Genomic DNA, 20,472 nt, shown 5'->3' with positions numbered 1-20,472 from the left:
TGGCAGGGTCCTGTTTCCACAGGTCATTTTCCCCGCACTCCAAGAAAAGGGGGTTTTGCCAGTGCCATTTTTGCTCCATCAAGTTGATTTTCTCTCCCCAGGGCAAAGAAGGTGTGATATTGCCTGTGAGAGGGGCTGCACAGTCCAAGCACTTGGGAGAGGAACGACCGCTTTACAGGGCTCATATGCTGCAGAGCTGTGACTGAAGGTCTGGAGATGACGCACGGTGCAGCACCTCGACTGTGACAGCCTTTTCTGCAAAGAGACCCCTCAGCTTTTGTCACACTGACAGTGGGGTTAACCCATCTGGAACTACCCCATCTTTTTCTTAAGTGGTACACATGCCTCCTCATCTCCCTTTTCTCCCATCTGGTGAGGGTTTCTGGTTTTACATTTCTAATTAACTCCTTTCTTTCCCTACATTTTATGATGATGCCTTTCTACCTTATTCCTCAGTTCTTCAGCACAGGTTCTAAGAAGTTGTAACATCTCCTTCAGCCATAGTAGGTAGAGAATATATAGGAAGATCAGACTCCAAGGCATTTTAACAGTAGTGAAATTGGATACAAAAAGTTTGAAGTCTTTCTCTCTGAAGCTAATAGTGAAACATGAAATAAGAGCTCCTTTTGATTCATGGTAATTGCATAATTCAGGGAAAAAAATCAGTTTGTGTAGCAGGAGAACAAGTTACCCCTATTTCCTCAAATGCAGAATAGTTGGCTGTCACCTCCAGTCATTTTCCATCAGAAAGAAGTGTAGACAGTGGCATTCACAGCAAAGATGAGCCTCTGAAAGTGGTCTAAGAGCCAAGGAAACTGTAGGTGCTTGTAGATGTCATTGGGCAAGAGTGAAGGCAGCTTGTCCTGATGATGGATTGCTTGTAATTAGCCATACTAAAGACCTTAATCTTAAGTGGTTTGATCTGCTCAGGGGGATAAACTGAACCAGTATGCTCACACAGTTGAGTTAATCTCTTTATGCACTGGGATTTGTTATGACTGCCATTCACCTCTAAGACTTGGTAGTGCCACGCAAACAAACGGCAATGGAGTGGGGAAGGCTGACGGGTATCCGCTCTTGGGGCAGTCCCTGAGCTGCCTTGAGGAGATCCCTCTCATACATATAAGGTGTAAGGCAGGAGACCATGTTCCCCGGGTCTGTTTCAAGCCTGGTACCACCTCTTCACAGCTTTCTGCTGTCTCCCTCGCTGCCTTCGCAGCCCTCTCCACCACTGCCCCTTGGGCAGGCCATGACCCAGGCTGGTCATTCCTCCTCCGCAGGTGATGAGCAGGCAGCGGGGAAAGCTGTTGGGCTCCTGGGTGCTTCGCGACCAACCTGCTGAGGAGGCCCTGAGGAAAGCCAGTCTGAGGGCTGGCGGGGGAACGAGGGCAGCCAGGCCGCTCCACAGGTGGCCGGCCCTGAGTCCTGTGGGCACCTGCCAGGACAAAGCCCTGGCCCAAGGGACGAGTGCTCTCCCCACAGGCAGGGCCTGGGGTCGACGTGCTGAAGGCATCGCCTTCTGGGGGGAGCTGCAGTCCCCAGAGACGCCCTTGGGCTCTTCCCGCCTCCCGGGGAAGGGGCTCCAGCGCCCGGAGGAAGATGGCTCGATCCGAGGGAACCCCCCTCAGCTGACAGGGCAAGGCGGCAACCCGCTCTGCCGGGAAGGAGAGGAAAGAGGAGGGGAGGCGGGCCGGCCGCCCCGCCTCCCCGCCTCTCTTCTCTCCTCCCTGGCAGAGCGGGCAAAATGGCCGGGCGGAGCGCAGGCCGCGTCCTCCGGGCGCTGCTGCAGCCGCCCGCCCGGGCCGTGCCGCTCACCCCGCGGGGACCGGCCGCCTCCTACGGGTAAAAACCACAGCCGCCTCCTTCCTCCTACTCCCTCGTCCCTCACCCCTCCCCCCCGGGGCTTGCGGAGGGTGACATTTGACCGGCCCCGGGGTGGGTGTCAGCGGGGAACGGGGGGGGGGGGGGGAGGAGGGGTGTTGGGGAATGAACAAGGTATTTTAGCAGAGTGACTGCGCGCTGGGTTGAGGGGTTTGGGGGGGGTGACAAGATGGAGACGCTGGTAACACCTTGGGGTGCCTGTGTCTGCGGTGAGGCAGGAGAGGGAAGAGCTCTTCCCTTCGCTGTTTTGCCAGTGCGAGCGAAGGGCTGGGCAGCCCCGTCCCCTCAGTGCCTGTCACCCTCCCCTCTGCGAGTCCATTTTACGCTCCTCGGCCACCTGCCCATCAGGTGGTCCCTGGAGGTCCCCGAGGTCACGAAGAAAATCGTAGAATGGTTAAGAGTCGGAAGGGACCTTAAAGATCATCGAGTTCCAAGCCCCCTGCCGCAGGCAGGGACACCTCCCACCAGACCAGGTTACTCAAAGCCCCATCCAGCCTGGCCTTGAACACCTCCAGGGATGGGGCATCCACAGCTTCTCCGGGCAACCTGTTCCAGTGCCTCACCACCCTCACAGTAAAGAATTTCTTCCTAATATCTAATCTAAATCTACCCTCTTCCAGTTTAAAGCCATTACCCCTCATGTAATATATATAATACTCCTTATTCTGCAAATCCTATTAAGGAAAACTGACATAATACTGTAATTTCCCCCCCCCCCCCCCCCCCCAGATAAAGACTAGGTTGTATTGTAGCACAACTGGCACAGAAAAGTAGTTCCCAGATTAAGAGTATGAGGTGAAGTGTGGCCTCCAACGGGGCACAGTACAAGACCTGCCTATTCTGCATCTGTGTTGTCCTGGTAAACATAGGTGATATGTACTCAGTCACAGAATCACAGAATGGTCAGGGTTGGAAGGGACCTTCAGAGATCATCTAGTCCAACCCCGCTGCCAAAGCAGGTTCACCTACAGCAGGTTGGACAGGAATGCATCCAGGAGGATTTTGAGTATCTCCAGAGAAGGAGACTACACAACCTCTCTGGGCAGCCTGTTCCAGTGCTCTGTCACCCTCGTTGCTCCTGAAAGAGCTATAAACCTTAACACTACTAATTCAGTTACAACATAGTGGGGTTTTTTTGTTTGTTTTGTTTTCACATGGCTACTGATTATGCCATCCAGTGGAAAAGGCAGTCTTAAAGAAAACTTTACAAAAGTTAAGCTTTCGTGCTGATATCCATACTGAAGTGACTTCAGACTCACAGAAGCTTGGTGTGGGGAAGACCAAATCTGTTTTAGGTGTAGCCAGTTCCAGTACAGTGTCATACAGCACATAGAAATACAACTCATTTGTTCATAGTCCAGAAAGAATTTAAAATACTACGTGAAACTCCTGAATTTCATTGGACTTTACACTGAGGCATGATCCAAGAATAGAAAAACTTCACAAACTCTAAATTTCTCAATCCCCAATGTTAATAATTAATCCTAAAAAATGTAGAACTATTAAAAAAATCTAGCATCTGGATCAGGAAAGCAGAATTTATGTCCCTTGTCTAAACTACATGCTGGTAACCTTTTTTTGAAAAAAGGTAGCAGAATGGTGATTATTTCAGTTTTGTTCAGAACTGGCAATGTTTTTGGCAATTACTAATCAGAAGCAAAAATCACATATTTATGTAGAAATTATTAAGTGCAGGTTGCTTATTTGCTGTGGTGAGAACTAGGATAAAATAACCTGTTGAAATGTATGACAAACCAAAAGAAGGTGTATCAAGAAAAAAATAACAAAACGTTTTCTTTTATAAATAGAAAAAAGCAAAACTCAGATATTCAAAAAGGAATAAGAAGGCTGTCTGAATGCTACATTCAGAATTCCAAGTTATGAAGTATATAGCCACATCAGGTGTGATATATGGTCTTAAAGGAGGTTTAACATTACAGTCAAACTAATCACTTGAATCATTTTTGCATAACAATTCAGCAAAATTCAACTGAAGTTATGGCAGCACAATGAGTTTCTTTGAGCTGTGTTCTCGCCACAGATCTGCATTTGTACTCCAGTTTTAAAATTGGATCTGCACAGATAGAAAGAGCTGATCCTATTCTGCAAAACCACAGCTTATATTTAGGCACGTGGCATTTTTGGCTGTGTTACATAGACCAAGATTTTATGTAAAATCCAAATGGCTTTGTGTTGAACAGGTTCTGTGGTTCAGCTGCCACTTACATACTGGAAACCTGAGTTCACAGGCTGTTGTTCATTTTCATTTGCCTTATGAGAAGGGTTTCAGTTTGTGGGATTTTTTACTTTTAATCCATCATTTTAAACTCTACAAGTGGAACTATGCTTATGTGCTGTAATTAGTTCAGATTTTACATGTTAAAATTGAATTTTTAGTAAGGTACACAGTACGTATGGAGTAGAGATTATTGTTACACATCAGACTGGAAAACCACATTTCTGTAAATATGTGCGTGAAATTCACATTGATTGAATTCATGGGGCAAGAATATCTAGGTAAATTGAGAAGTGCAGGGAATAAGAGTTAACCATTGGGTAACCAAATGGCAAAATTCATATTGTATTCCTACCTTTAAATAAAATTAGTTAGATTGTTGAAAAGATGTCTTGCAACCATTAGGGCACAAACTTGCTTGGGAGAGCAGATGCTATGGTTTATACTATTAAGAAGATACCTCCAATCTATGTCACTTTTTCTTCTCGCTAGATGTTTGTATCTAGGCATGGTATCTCAGATTACCTGTTTGCATTTACACGTCTTGCTTTGTACTGAAGGTTAACGTAGGGGGTTAGAGACCAGGGCTGAGAAGTGGTCTACATGGTCAGTTTCTGTGGAACTTCTTTAGTGGGTGGGGGGTTTGGTCATGTGGTATTTTCCTATTAAGCATTATCTCCTGACAGATACACTGTTATCACATGATTCTTCTTCACCCTCATCTCAGTGCAAGGTGTTTTTTGTTGTAGACCCTCTGGTTCATGAGGAACCATAACAATAGATTGTAGTTTCTTTGGCAGATGGAGAGGCTCAGTTTAATAATTGCAAGGTGAACACCAGCTGTTTCAAAAGTTACGCGGTGACAGAATGAGGTTTCTCTTCTCTAATATCTCAACACATTTCTGTAGCTATGTGAAGCTGCTTTTATATTCCCCTTGTTGCATAGTCAAGACTTTTTTTCTTTTTCCTCCCCTGTAACTTAAGTCATTTAACTACCAAGTTAACCCAAGTACAGATATTATGTAGTGGTCACAACTGAACTTCTCTGCTCCTGACACGTTTTTGTTTAGTCTTCTGTGCACCCGTGAAAGGCAAGTGACCCATTTAAATCTCACTGTCTTGCCATTAATATCTAGAAAATGTAATTATTTTGTATTCTTTGAATGAGCATGTAGTAACAAGAATTGACTGTCTGAACGTTTCCCTTTTTCTCTTTCCCCATCTCTAGTACTTCAATAACATCTGCCAAAATCCAAGTGAATGGAGTCCACCTGCATTATCAGCAGACAGGAGAAGGAAGCCACGCAGTTCTTCTGCTTCCCGGAATGCTAGGTCTGGAGATTTTGTCTTATCTTTGTAGAGCAACCACCTCTTTCGCCATCTGGTCTCAAGCTAGACTGCACAAAACTAATTTGTATTATGTTCAACACCTGATATGGAGCACTGGCATTAAAAAAAATGCCACATATACAACAGATAGGAAAAGGCAGAGTTAGTGCAGTTAGTTAACAGTTTTTAAAGATTTCATTTCATTTCTCTTACCAGGCCCCTTTTATACAATGTCTTGACTTGTGTAATAGTCACTCACACTTTTGGATTTAACTGTGCAAAGGGGGTGTCCAGCACAGGCAGCAAATAGATACACAAGTTGCAAAGTAACAGGAGGGGGGGAAAAATCAGGTCAGCTATATTTGTTGCACAGACTGAATTATGCATTTCTTTTTAGAAACTAGGTGCATTCCAAATGAATTAATAGACATAATGCAACACTTGCAGTTTATTATCATAGTGAAAAACTCACAGCTGAGACTTGCTTTTTGCTTAAAAATGTATTTTCATGTTTTGGTTATTCAGGGCAACATCATTAAGATTCTCAACAGCTTTTTGATATGGACAACAGGTTCTGCTAGCTAAGTGGTATCTGTCCATCGAGACCACTGCTTTTGATATCAACCTTTTGAAATTAACACAGGCTTTTTTTTTTTTTTTTCTGAGTTCTTGCAGTTCTAAAGAACCAATCAGGCTTACTATCAGTTCACAGCAGGCTGTCAGTAGGGCTGTTACTGTGCTCAGAGTTGGGCTTATGCTTAACTGAATTGCTGGATCAAGATGATAGAATGTCAAGAACTGAAGGGCAGGAAGTGGTTCTTTCAAAGAAATCTCAAGGGGATGGTGGAAAAAAGTTAATGCTAGGAGTGCCTTGGTTGTCATCTATTTTAACCTATTCATTTTAAACAGCTTTTTAAACTAGTAATCCTGTTGCCAATGCTAAATCTTTAAATAGAAATAATGTATTTCTTCAGTTGTGAGTAATATTATTATTATGTGTACATTGCTGTTGTTCAGTTAGCATTATTACAAACAGTAATAGTTAGGCTTAGTATCTTTACCATTATTAAGTGTATTGTTTAATGGTTTTGGGTGACGTGGGGGTGAGCTTTACATTCTGACTGTTACATACTTCTTACCTTTGTACTGATACTGATTTTTCAATATTATTGTATTCTGCTTACAGTATTAACAGCCTAATAAGTGTGTCATGGCATCCAGATAAGTGCTTTTTAGCTCAATAGAATTAGTTTTGAGACTATTTGTAAACTACATTAAAATAAAAGTAATGTTTCTCTTTCTAACTAGAAAAGTACTGAGAAAACATAGCATTCAGATATGCTTTCAGCCTTATGGATTTCTTTTTTATGTTACAAAAAATATAACAAGCATATGCATGATAGTGCAGAGATTAATACAAAGCCTATATAAGGCTAATTATTATTATAAGCCTAATATTAATCAGGTTACATTGGTATTTTTCAAACAACCTGATATTTTTCTTCTGACTCTAGCCATTAATTGTTGTTGCAAGAGAGAAGAGATCATGCCAGGCTGTAGTCAGCTCAATGTGGCATGCTATATACAGCCTCTTTTATCATTTAGATCAGTTGATGGTATAGGAGGAGTTACCTGAGGACATATTTCTCCAAGTAAACAGAAGAAAAAACCTCAAATGCCCTTAAACGGCCTTTTTAATATAATGATGGATAGCCAATTTGATATACATCATTTGATTTACATCATTTGAATTTATGATATCTGAACAGGTTTTAATTTAGTAGCTTGTGATACTGTTACCACATGACTGTAATGTAAATAAGAAATAAATTCTAGTCTTACCTTCACAATAGTGTTCATAAACAGCTTAGTGCAATAAACTGGAGTATTTATTTTTTTTAATCCTTTGAAGGTCTGAGACATCAATAAAAGAAACTGTTCTGCATCAGAAAAATGGCTGTATTTGGCTTGTTTTGGTAACATACATAGAAAAATCAAAGGTTATGGTTTTATGCTTTTGTGTCACCAGTGTCTCCTCAGGCAATAAAGTATTTAAAGCTGAGCTTTAAGCGCCAATATTCTCACAGAAGTGTTTTATCAAATAAGAACAACTGTCTCACACAGTGTTTTTCAGTTATAAATTTGTAGCTAGAGTCAGTATATTCCTCCTCTTTCAGTTTCATCTGTGCTGTCCAGATAAACAACAATGACTATCCTAGTGCTTTAAATCTGTTAAAGCTAAATCCCTACCCAGGTAACTCAGGTTAAGATTCTGTATTAAAGCATCTTTTGATAAGCTTACATACCTACCAGAAATGCTTTGTTCTGATTGTATTGCAGATAGTTCTAAATATTTTTATTGTGGTACTTCTTGTCTGAGAGTTGCAATGGTTAGTTACTATTAGAGATAAAGTGTACTTCAATTGATGGATAATCTCTTTTTTAGAATTAAAATACAAGTTTCCCCAGGTTTCCATTTAGAGTATGTATACTGTGTATGTATTATGGCAGTTACTATAATTGAAAAATTATGATGTTTCAGGGAGTGGTGAAACCGATTTTGGACCACAGCTCAAGTCTATGAATAAGAAACTTTTCACAATTGTTGCTTGGGATCCTCGGGGATATGGACAGTCCATTCCTCCATCTCGAGACTTTCCTCCAGATTTCTTTGAGAGGGATGCGAAAGATGCTGTGGATCTTATGCAGGTAAATCTATTCTAAGATTTTATTATTTTACATATATATATATTTAAAAGCTGTTTTCCTGAAATTTTAAGAAGGAGGAAGAGTACTGTTAAGCAGGCTGTTTGCAGCACACAGCAAATTATGCAAAGGAGCATACAAATGAAGGCTTAAAACTGGGCAGATGCACACTACTCTGGAAAATATTTTCTTCTTCCATCTCTTCTGCAATATACATAGAGGTTCAGCAGTGGGAATTAATTATAAAGCAATATTTTTTTATTCCAAGACCCTGCCCTAATAGTTTTGCAGCCAAGAACCATGTAAGTTTAGGTAAAGTGTATATCAAAACCAAAGTCTATGGCTAAGTGGTTTACCTGAAGGGATGACAGTAGTGAAATGTTCTTAGAAAATTTTCTAGCTAATAGAATCTTGGCATTTTGCCTTGAGCAACCCATTTCAAGAAACATTTGATTCTAAAAATTAGCTTGACACTTTGCATTTTACAGCATATTACTGAAATAATTTTTGTGGGAAATCGAAGGGTTCCTGTGATCATACCAGATCTTAATAGCTAATACATCTATTGTGATTATAAAGAATATGGCCAAAAGCTGTTATTACTTCTCCATCTTGCAGAATTTTTTTTTACAAATCTGTGTTTCTGTGTTCCTCTCTTATTCCATCCTATAAGTGCTAATGCTATTTTCTGGTTTAGTGTCAACTAATAGTTCAGCTTTATTATATTAAGCTGTACAGTCTCTTTGGCCATGTTAAGAAAGTTGGCAGAGCATTAAAATTCCAAAAATATGAGACAAGATTCAGACAGTCAAGTTAATCCAACTGTATTTCTGTAATAAGCAGTAACCTTGCAGAAACCCATCTGAAACTGGAAATGCAGTCTTCCTGGAGCTTTCTGAGTAGCGAAACAAAATAAGTCTGACAGCAGAATGAGGATTAATGCACAGTTTTGCCCTCTAACCATAAAAGCAATCTCTCTGCACCGTAAATCACCAATTTCTTCTGCTACGATAACAAAGAAAATAAAGATACTGCCATGGATAGGTGACAAACTTTCAGTCTAAATGGTTGTAACCTCTTTCCTGTCTCTGTTCAAATACAAATACGTGCAAAGTAGAAAACAGAGCTGTCCCCAAAGAGAACGTAACCATGTAGCTTCCAGTCAAACAGGACAGCAGCCTACCACTCGCTAAAGCTGCCAAAACAAATGAGACATAGCATCCTGTTTTTTTGAAGATGTTTATTGACATAAGCATATAAGAACAAACTATTAAAATCTTCCAAGCATGGTTAACTTGCTTCTATTTTAGCATAACTTAAAGATAACACAAATCCCAAGGAATCATCGCAACTAGGATTTCCAGAATAAAACAAAGCCACAACTCCTGCAGAAGTCTTTATAATGATGTATGGTTTACATACACCATCCGGCCTATACTGCCAAAAAAAACCCATCCGTGTAGGTGAGCCTTTATTCTAGGCTCCTTCAGATTCTGGTGTCTCTGTTGGAGCTGCGAGTGCTGCAAGGTTTCTATGAAATAACAAAAGCTGCAATTCTGCTGAGTATTTAGCACCTTGATGCAGATGACACTGCTCTATATCACCGTATGTGTTCTGTGAAGGGGTTTGCTTGAAATAAAAGGAGTATAATGCAAATAAGTCCACTTTGCTGCACTCCATCCCAATGTCTAACCATATCAAAGGCCAATAGCATTAAAACAATCATGGAAATAATTAGTGTTGATATTTAAGAGGTTCTTACTCTTCAGGGCTACTCTCCTAGTGAAAGGATGGGCTTGGGCTTCTCCAAGTTTTTGAAGATCAACCACAACCCTTATTTGTGATATACTCCCTGTGATCAAATGAAAGCACACAGTACAGAGTACTGTTGTATTGCAACTCACTGTTGTAAATTACTTCTGTCACAGCATACGTGATCATTTGATTGCATTTCAATGCCTGGATAGAGGAGGTGATTTCAAAAGAGGTTTTGTTCACTACAGAGTAAAGCTAACGCGAAGTCACACACAGAATTGAGGAGGTGCAGCCAGCTCTCAGGTTATTGCCAATGTTAGGTAGAGGCCTGTACTGTAAGTCGTTCAAGATTAAAGTAAGCACACATTCATGTCATATCCAACACATCTGTTACATCGCATTGTTTTTTGGAAAGCTGCGAAGAATAAATTAAATTCCCCCTGCTGCAAAGGCACCCTGAGACAACCTGAAGAATGCATCAAGATAATGTCTAGTAAACAAGAGAAGTACCGGAGGCAAATAGATCTCAGCTGAAGCATTGGCAAATAACCTGGCATGAAGAACAAAAATTTTAATCAGCTATTCCACCCATCAGCCGACTTTGAGATCCGTAATTTGCTATTGGAGATAGGAGAACAGCAGCAGCAACAGCAAAAACTTAAACTTTACAAGCACTGCTGCCAACTACTGAAACTTGCCAAGACACCAATAACCTTTCAGCAGCACGATACTGAATGTTGGTCACAGATAAATACTTTTTCAGCAGGCCAGAGCCAACTTGTGATCAGCTGCTAAAATTCGCAGGTCTCTTTTCTTGCTGTCAGCTCTTACCTTACGTGTCTCTTTCTTTCCCCTACCTTATTTTCTTTCCAGGCTTAGCTGGGTGAAATCTAATACTGAGCAACGCTACAGTGAACCTAATACCAAGGAAGAAGCCAAAACCAGAAAAGCCTGCTAGCGATAGAAGTTTGCTAGGTATTGAGTTGACTGATGAAGTTATACCTCACATAAGCATTAAGTTTACAAGCAGGAGTGAGCTTCCAGACTAGAAACTGCTTTTTCTCTTTCTGTAGTTGTTTCTCTCACTGCTTGCGTTTTTGCTTTCTTTGGACAGAAAAAGCAAGCCTGCACTTCCAACGACAGAACACCAAGCACCAAAACAAGCCATTAAACTAACTTGCTCTTTTTCCTCCAAAAGTACATCATCTTTCTCAATCACATCTAAAAGGCTGTAATTTCTGCAAAGACAAACAAAAAAGGCACTTTGAAACCTTTATGTTTGTTTTTGAAAGAGTTCACAAACTGAGGTTTCTGTATGCAAGGCTGCAAATACTGCTTAACCATTGAATATCGTCCCTATACAACCTTCAGATGCATTTGCTTCTGAGTGCCTTTACCTTCCCCGCCCTTTGCCCACTGAACATCACACACAAAATCCTCTCTCCTGTCCCTGCCAGTACCCCTTACCACAAATTGTGGTCTATGAGGAGAGAAGAGTTTCAGATTCTAGTGGAAAGCATTGTACGAGTCAGAATGAATTAAAGTCTTGGTTGTCATATTTTTTTGCCTGATCCTTCTTTTTCAAGAAGGAGGAATTTCATTATTAACATTTTTGAATTGCAATTCACCATGAAATAACATTTAAAATGTATACTTAAAAGCTTCAGAAAGTGTGAATTAGGCACTAAAATTTGATACAATCCTGTAGCAAATACTTTTTTGGTTGTTACAGAGCAGATATTTTTTTTTTCAGATGAGCTAGCATCAGTAAATTAGATCACTGGGTTCCATTTCTCAAGCCTTAAACTTTTCTTTTTCCTAAGTTCATCTTGGTGTTGGATTGCTTACCATCCCATACTGTGATAGTCTTTGCCGACTTGGTTCCAAGAGAATCCACAGATTCTTGATACCATCAAGTTCTCTAAAAAGGTCTTTACTCTCCATTATAAATACTTTTTATTTTCAAGAGGACCTTTTTAAATGCAGCAAGAATCTAATATGGCTACTGCCCATTTCTTTAAATAGTTGGAGAAAATTCAAAAAGCAGGTATAATTTCTAATTTTCTAAATATTTGAACTTTTTTTAAAGTATTTTTACATATAGCAGGAAAATTATATTTTCTAATTATGAAAGCTAACTATAGTTCAACTATGTAGTGTTGTGTCTATATCTGTACTGTTAGTTTTCAAGACATATTTGATATTTGCTTGTAAAACCAACTGATGATTTGCATATAACTTTCTTGTATAAATCAAGGCACTGAAATTTAAGAAGTTCTCTTTGCTGGGGTGGAGTGATGGTGGAATTACAGCCCTCATTGCAGCTGCAAAGTATCCAACTCTTATCCACAAGCTGGTTGTCTGGGGAGCAAATGCCAGCGTTACTCAAGAGGATGTGAGAATTTATAATGGTATGTACAAACTGAATATCATATCTAAAAGAATTATTCTCATTTCTTCTTGACCTAAAGATCTTAGTTACACAACAGCTAAATGGAGACAGAGTTGACAACATAACAAACCTAAAGGAACAGGACACAAAATTCACCATGTTGCTAAGTATAAGGATAGATTAAAGTCATGGTGAGAAGCTCCCTAACAATTACTCCAAGGGTAATATAATGTAATTTTTAAAAAGCCCTTACAAATGGCTGCTGAAAAGCATAAGTTATAATAGGTTGTCAGTAGTTTTCAGAAAGCAAAATTTTTGTTGCTGTAACAAGTTCCTAAAAATAAATTGCAAATAATACTACTGATCCCAGGCTTTATTTCCTTTCTTGCATCTTGTGCAAATTTAGACAAGATCCACAGAAAAATCACTGGCTAGCAGGTAACAAATTTTGCCTCTGGGGCCTATATAATACATAGACAGTAAGAAAACAAGCTCATAACTTACCATTTGCATTAAGGGAGCAAATTAATCATTCAAGTAAGTGTCCCAGGATGCCTTTCTTATTTGTGTTCCTTTAAAGTTAATTATTGTGGCTACAAAACCTTTGCAAAGTAAAGAAATGTGGGATTTGTGATCCTTTTTCCACTCACATGAAATAGAATCTAGCCATTTGTCACCTTAAAGGAAAATAGCAAAAACTGCCAGTGAACTCATAGAGACCTTATTTTCTTTTGAAATTAGAAATTAGAAGAGGCTCTCAGCAAATATAACCCAGTACTGCTTCATTGAAGTGATTGGATTTTGATTTATACCAGCTGTGAAATCTGACTGTCTCCCTTCAGCTAAATTACAAGTGCATGTGTTGCACTTGTGTACTTACCTCACTTGTACTAAAGCACTTTCATTGGTAGTAGTAGTAGTAGTATATTTTTTAGTTCAGTAAGCAGAATGCTTTTTACCTGTGTAAATGCGCTGCTTTATTTCTTTACGTGCTTTTATATGTATGAAATTTTTATTATGTAATGAAGTGCATGTCAGTTAGTATCAGCCAACAGGCTAAAATGTAAAAAAAAAAAAAAAGTAAAAAAAAAAAGTCTTACTTTACACAGAGCACACACAACAATGCTGACCTCTTTGTGGACTGGTGCTTTCAACATCTCTGTCTGGGTGATGGAGCTCAGAGAGCAGCAGCACAAGCCTTCTACAACTGGCCCATCAGTGCATCTCAGCTGGAGTGAAGGGCTTCGTAGGAGAGAAAGGTGTTTATTTAGTATCTGTGTCTTTTCAACGTTAGCTTGCCCCCGTCTCACCCCATTTTTAAATTAAGGCCAGCCACAAGGATAAACCAGTAGATTCGATAAGGGAAACAGCTGTTCAGTAACAGCTAGCCTGGGATGAGCAAGCTCATTTCCAGTTGGATGCTGTTATAAAGCACTTTCAGTTACTGCTACCTAGCTCATTTAGCTGGACAGATTCTGTTTGTTAATTAACAGCTTCTTCCATTAATTCCCATTTGAAACCAATTAAAAGCTTTGCTAGTGGCATATATTGCTGTTTGATGACTCAGTGCTTTCAGGTTCTCTGCTATGCCAATGTTGTTTTGGGCTTTATTGGTACAAAGATGTATAGCTGAAGTAAAGTTTTGTGAGTTACTCTTGTGAATATCTGGTTTGTAAGCAGTACTGAAAATGTTAGGGGGAAAAAATAGGTAAATCTGATAGATAAATAAATAACTAGAATGTCAGATTATTTGTACAGCTTTAGCCAGCCTGCCATGAGTCACAGGGCTCTACTAAGTAGAGTTGCTTGTTTTTCTGTAAGACTATGGCAAATGTACCATGATGTCAGCCTGCTGGAATGCCTTAGTAAGAGCTTCCTTCCTCCGAATACTGGTAGGAGCCATGGAAGAACTTCCATCCATGAGCCAAAGCAAAGGGCTGAAGGATATAAAAAAGAATTGCCAGCTCTGGCACACTGTTATAGAACAGTCCCCTTTTTATACGCAGAGTACCTCCTTGAGCTCCTCTTGTGCAAACCCTCCAAAAAGAAACATCAGAAGTTTTAGGACTGGGTCCTTGATTATTATTATTTAATGCTGTTCCTTGTGACCACAATAACAAGACAGTCTTCTGCAACTCAGAAAGACCCTAGCAGAGATTGTAAAACCACCTTTCCATACTATGAAAGGTTTAAAACCATTCAGTGTGGTTTCAAGTTCGAAATACACATCTGCAGTCTGGTTTGAAAACTTACTCATATTGGGTGTTGGCAGTCCTGGGTTGTATCTTGTTGCCGGAAAGGACTTAACATATTTCAATGTGATTTTACGTAGGCATCCGAGATGTTTCAAAGTGGAGTGAAAAGGTCAAGAAACCACTAGAAGAGATGTATGGACATAAATACTTTGCAAAAACCTGTGAGGCTTGGGTAGATGGAATATCTCGCTTTGCTGAAAAATCAGATGGTAAGGCTTTTACAATGTTACACTGAAGCGATTATACTAGCAGACAGTTCTGGATAAAAAAAATCTAACAGTACTCCCAGCAGCCAGTAAAGGAAGGACTCTGCATATGGTATTAAAAACTGGGTCTGACTCACACTCGTGAATAAAGCAATTATTTTGTAGATGGTTCACAGAACCACCAAGGTACAGGAGGAAAACACATTTATGGGAAGCATAAGCTGATGAGTCTCTCCTCTTGTTCTGCCACAAAACTACATTATTAAATCATTGCTTTTGTGCAGACTGAACAGGAGGGATTCTGCCCAAGCTTTTTTCTCCTCTCCTCTCTCAGTGTCAAAGGATTACCTCTTGGTGACATTGTTAAGATATCCCAAGTGAGGTGTGTTCATTCCAGTTCTGGAAACAGGAGTTGAAGCACTATTGCAAAACTAGTGGCATATAGTGATTGAGTTAAAAAAGAAGGAAATTCAGATTTTGAGAACTCAGAATAAACAAAACATATTTTAAAAACACTTGACAGAGCTTAGGTGTTTAAAAATCCAAAAAGAAGAGTTGAACTAGACAATATAATTATTAAATGTTTATCTCTGAAGATTTCTGCAGTTACTCTACAGTCTTTTGCAGCCAAGGATACCCATGGTTCTGTTTTAATTCAGAGGAAAATTGCTTTTAATTTGCCTAAAGCAGAAACACATAGTACATAAAACAAGGAGTTTGTAATTGTCTTACATGCATTTTCCTGTAGCACTCATAATGAAAGACAGGAGGTGACATACATTAACAGGCAACAGGTACTACAAGGAACATTCCTTCATTTCATATTTTTTACATAAAGTTTTGCACAGGATCAGCAACGTGGTACTAGAATTTCTCCCAGTAGAGTGACGTAACAAATTATGATCTGATTTTATTTTACTCATTCTAGTATGCACCTCCTTAACAATAGTTTATTCTTAAGTCCAAAGCCCAGGCTGGCGAAACTCTGGCTGTGACACCCTTTTACTGCCTGCACATGCCTCAAACACTATGAGATGAAGTGACTGTGAAAAAGAAGCCACCTGGAGACACATAACAAGGAGCTGAATTACCTAGATGCTGGGTCAGATACTGGGAGAAGCCTAACTCTTCCTAAAAAAAAGATAAGCAACCATCAGACTGCAGGGTTTTTTTCAGGCATAGCTTGGAGAGGGTGATTTAGACTACAAGCAGGCCTCCTCGAAATTAACGTTAAGACCCACTGCACAAAACGTGCAGATATGGCAAATACTAGAAAAGGGGTTGATAAAGCCCATCAGAGATAAAGTGAGGACAGCAAAGCCTTTGTTGGTCAAAAACTCAACTCAAGCTCTTTTTAAGAAATAAACTATTTGCCCTAAATGAGACAGCTTTTAGTGTGAAATGCTGTAAGAATTTAACTTTTAGAAGGTCCCAACACTTAATGAAACTGAATAAGTTGCATAAAGCTGGAAAATTCAAGATTCTTCTTGCTGTTCTGTGCTTTTGGAGTAAATATAATCCAATGGTTATAGTACAAAACAGTTTTAGGACTGGAAATAATAGTTTGACTGCCAACTACACCCTTAGGTAAATAACCTAAATATACTTGTTCTGAAAAACAGTCATTTGTGCAGGTGTCTGAGGACTATGGGTAAAACGTTCTAAATGAAAATATTTAGGTGGTAGAACTGCAAACTAAGTCTATATAAATAACCAAAGAATTGGGAAAACTTAGTGAAACAGCATATGACTTTAGAGCTAAGGAAAGCATGCATATATGATCATTAACTGTACAGCTGTTAGGAGCTGCGAGGAGACAACTACAAATAGGGCAAAGCTCAAAGATAAATGGAACATAAAACTCATCAAGTATGTTTTGCCCACAGATTCTCTTGTGAGAGCATGGCAAATTAGGCAGAGTATGGAAACTGGGTTACTAAGGGGCAAGGGGAAAAGAAAGGGGGAAAAAATAGAAAAGTCTTTAAGGAAAAGCATTAAAATTACTTCTAGTGAGATTAAAGACTAGTGTGGATGAAATTATTCTTGAAGTTCTGTAAGATAAATGGGCAGGGAGAATAACCTTTGTATAGTTTTAGTTATTGTACACAGCAAAAGGGCCACAAGGCGGAACAGGCGTGAGTACAACCTAAGTTAACTTGTTGATAAAAGTAGCAAATCTTTTAACTGACAACGGATGTAACAGAACGTAGCCTAAACACCAAGGACATAAGGCTCAGGCTGAAAAGAAGAAAGCCAGGAAAGAGCTGCATGGGTTTGCTTTGAACAGTCAAAGAGAGCCTGGGGGAAATGTGGGACAGAAGTACTTCATTTGCTCTATCCATTTCTGCTAGTATCCATTAATGAAGCAAATTTCAGTGAAGTAATATTTTGGAGAAAGAAATGTTAATTTTAGTTCTGATTACATATTCCTGCAGATTAATTGCAAGCTATCCAAAAGGAGAGGCAATAGCTAGAACCCAGTGGAATTCACGGTCCTTTACAGAAACAGTTTCAGTCATTAATACTATTTTAAAACAAAGTGTGACCTTCATTTATTTTCTCCCTAGGTAATATCTGCCAACAGTTGCTGCCAGATATTAAATGTCCCACATTTATAATTCATGGCGAGAAAGACCCTTTGGTTCCAAGGGCTCATGCAGAATACATTCATAAGCACATCAAAGGCTCCCGGTAAGTTATACAATGGAGTATTTATAGATCATTGTTGAAGAAATGAAGTTCAAAGCCACAAAGTAAGAAACAAAACAAAAGTTATTTGGACAAGTTATCTCTGCCACAGACAGAACTATTCTAAACTTCACTTGCAAGTTACAATGCAAACGGTGTAGGTGAACCTTTCTTGTGATATAAATATAGTATCTCAATAAGCTCCTTCCTAACGTTCTCTGAGAGAAACCAAGTAAGGTCCTTTTCCTCTTTCCACTTCACACACAGAGCCACTCCCTAATGTTTATCAAAACAAGCAAATTTCTTCTGTTTCTCTGTTGTGGCCATTGCAATCCTTTTGTTGCAAGACCTCTTTCTGCCCCATTTGGTAGAGCAGTGAATTTAGATGCTATGAATGGAGAGAGATTCCCAGTAATTGGAGAGGAGCACAGGATACCGATGTTTGTTCTGCCTTGACGTGAACAACCACCTCAAAGGTTTTGTTTTTCCAACTGTCCAGTCTTCAGTGTTTTTAAGAAAAGCAAAATAAGAAAAAGTGTACAGCTATGCTCAGAGATACTGCTTTATAAACAAGAAAATCTCAGGGCACCATCTGCTTCATTTGAAGCCTCCAGCTTCCTATAAAAAACTGGGATTTCACCAGATGAATTTTCTTCATAGATTTGCACACAAATTAAACAGTTCTATTACTACTTAATAACAAACTGTGATGATTAGCACTTGGAGAAGAGAATTAGGAGAACAAACCCCATTTTTATGAATGCAGAGTGTAGGGAACTGTTTCATTGGTGTCATCTCAGTGAAAAGTTGAGTGATATATTTATCTTAAAGTCAGCCCCGATGTTCATAGAAATGCATTATGCCACAGGAAGATGAGAACAAGAGACCTTCCTAACAATCACACGTGGGTGTTTCATTCCATGTCTGCTAGTTAGTTACTCCCACATGCCCTGCTCAGAACACCTATCATCCTGTTAGGTTTCACTGAGCTCTAAAATGTTCCAGATGCTGACTAAGGCAAGTCATCACAAAAACTAGACAATGATCAGATAGATTCTCTTTGAAAGATAAGCAGAGGAGAAAACAGTGTTAGAAGTTGTGATCCAATAAAATGTAAAGTAAGGGGGTTCTTTGCATGTCTTCATGCTGAATTTCTCCCCCCTATGCACATTTATCAGAAAAGAAATGAGACTAATGGTGTTCTCAGTAATTAATACTCAGGTGCATGGTCCCCTTCTTCCCTTGTTGCGCTGGAGATGACATGTTCCATTGTGAGGCAGAAGAAAACCTTAAATTAAGCATATTTTCAGTAATGCATGCTCCTACCATCAACTTTTCTTGCCTTGATTTTTATCAAGCAGTAAAGTTGAAAAAGCTTTTGCTGATTATAGTGCAGATACATTGCTTGTTTCTCTCATGGTAAAAGAGCGCACCATCAATCTGTATTTGCATGGTATGGCTAGAGTTAGGTAGCGTTACAGTGGCTTAACAGCAGTGGTGAATACCATCCACAGCGCTATGGGTTTGCTTGGTCTTTGATGAAGCATACTTAATGAAATTCAGACAGAAGTGCTAGAAGAGCTGAGTATGTTCACGCACTTCCCCCCCCCCCCCCCCCCCGAGAAAAAACAGTACTTGTCACCACTAAAAGCAGCGAGGTCTCCCATGCTGTAGTGGGGCTTAGATGACATGAAAGCAACATAGCAAAGTATCAGTCAAGATGTTTTTGCCTCTGTTGAAACTGCTTAGTAAGTGGTAGAATAAAATAAAGAATTTCCCACCCCCGTATAAAGAAAAGAAAGCACATACCTGAGGTATAAAGTTTTTTCCCCAGATAGAAAGCAACAGCAAGTAGCATTCATATCAGTATTACAGTCTAAAAATGTAACCTCCTTCATAGATACTAATCCTAGGCTTTTGTTATAGCTTAAGAAGTCCTGACTGCCTTTTTCACTTTAATGGATGAATGGATGGTGTTAGGTTTGGGTTTTGTCTTTTTTTTTTTTTTTTTTTTTTTTTTTTTGCAGAAAGATTAGAATTCAAATGCTAACTAAGTTTGGGTGGTGACAAGAAATCTATATATTTGTAGTGATCTCTTCAGTGTTTTCACTGCCTGGCACAACCACTGTTCTCCGAAAGAGGCAAAAGAACTCAAGTACTTGACATACCTTTTAAAGATGGATCCCACTCACAGTAATTCTGGAAGGTTATCTTCTTTGCGTACCACCAGAAAGGTTCCTAGAAACTGGGTCTAGGACACAAAAATTTGTTTTAGGCTTAGTTCATCTTCCCCAAAGTGGGAGGAGTAGTATGCTTGTTGCTTCAACTGTTGCTGTGGTTCACATTCTGAACCACATACATGGGGACAGTACTTAAAACAAGAGTTACTTCAGTTCTTGGGTACCCAGTACTTGGGTAACCAAGAGCAAGAAAAAGGCAAAAAGTATTTTAATTACCTATGCTCACAGAATACAATGCATATTCAGCATTTGATTTTTTTCCCTCCTCTTAAGGTTGCTTCTGATGCCAGAAGGAAAGCATAATCTACACCTGCGTTTTGCAGAGGATTTCAACAGACAAGTTGAGGATTTCCTACACTGACTTAAACTGTAAAACAAATTAGAGGTGTTTGTCCTTGCCTTGTTTAGGAATTTTAGTTGGCTTTCCATTTTCATTCAAGTTACAGGTAGGTTTGAGTCCTGTAAGAAAAAACATGAAAGGTATTTGCATGAGAAGCATACATTTTGAGAATATGTAAGCCTTAGTGGATCAGAGCACACCACTGTGCTGCCAGATTTCTGACAAGTCTTTAAACTTATTTCTTGACATATGGGCTGAATAGCTGTTCTGTGTCCAATACAGGTGTTAAGAAAGACAGAAAACATGATCTAGAATACATGCCTTTATGTGCTCTTAACATTAAAGGACAAAAAACATTGTAATAACGGGGATTCAGAACTGTTACATTGAGAAATGTGTCAAAGTTACAAGTGTTGAGAGGATAATTGGGTATACAGCTTCTAG

General features: G+C 39.5%; 1 protein-coding gene across 1 annotated transcript; it reads left to right on the top strand.

The window, feature by feature from the left end:
* Positions 1-1,744: 1,744 nt before the first annotated feature.
* BPHL (biphenyl hydrolase like) lies at positions 1,745-20,098 on the top strand (the record flags this gene model as incomplete). The annotated part of the gene is made up of 7 exons (XM_082479081.1): positions 1,745-1,842; positions 5,346-5,449; positions 7,989-8,155; positions 12,165-12,318; positions 14,632-14,763; positions 17,328-17,451; positions 19,962-20,098. The coding sequence occupies 7 exons, from the start codon at positions 1,745-1,747 to the stop codon at positions 20,047-20,049; spliced, it is 867 nt and encodes a 288-aa protein (XP_082335207.1). The 3' UTR covers positions 20,050-20,098.
* Positions 20,099-20,472: the final 374 nt, after the last annotated feature.

The sequence above is a fragment of the Vanellus vanellus genome (assembly GCF_965231255.1).
Source record: "Vanellus vanellus genome assembly, chromosome: 2".
Taxonomy (NCBI): domain Eukaryota; kingdom Metazoa; phylum Chordata; class Aves; order Charadriiformes; family Charadriidae; genus Vanellus; species Vanellus vanellus.
This window is presented reverse-complemented; position numbering and strand designations above follow the sequence as displayed.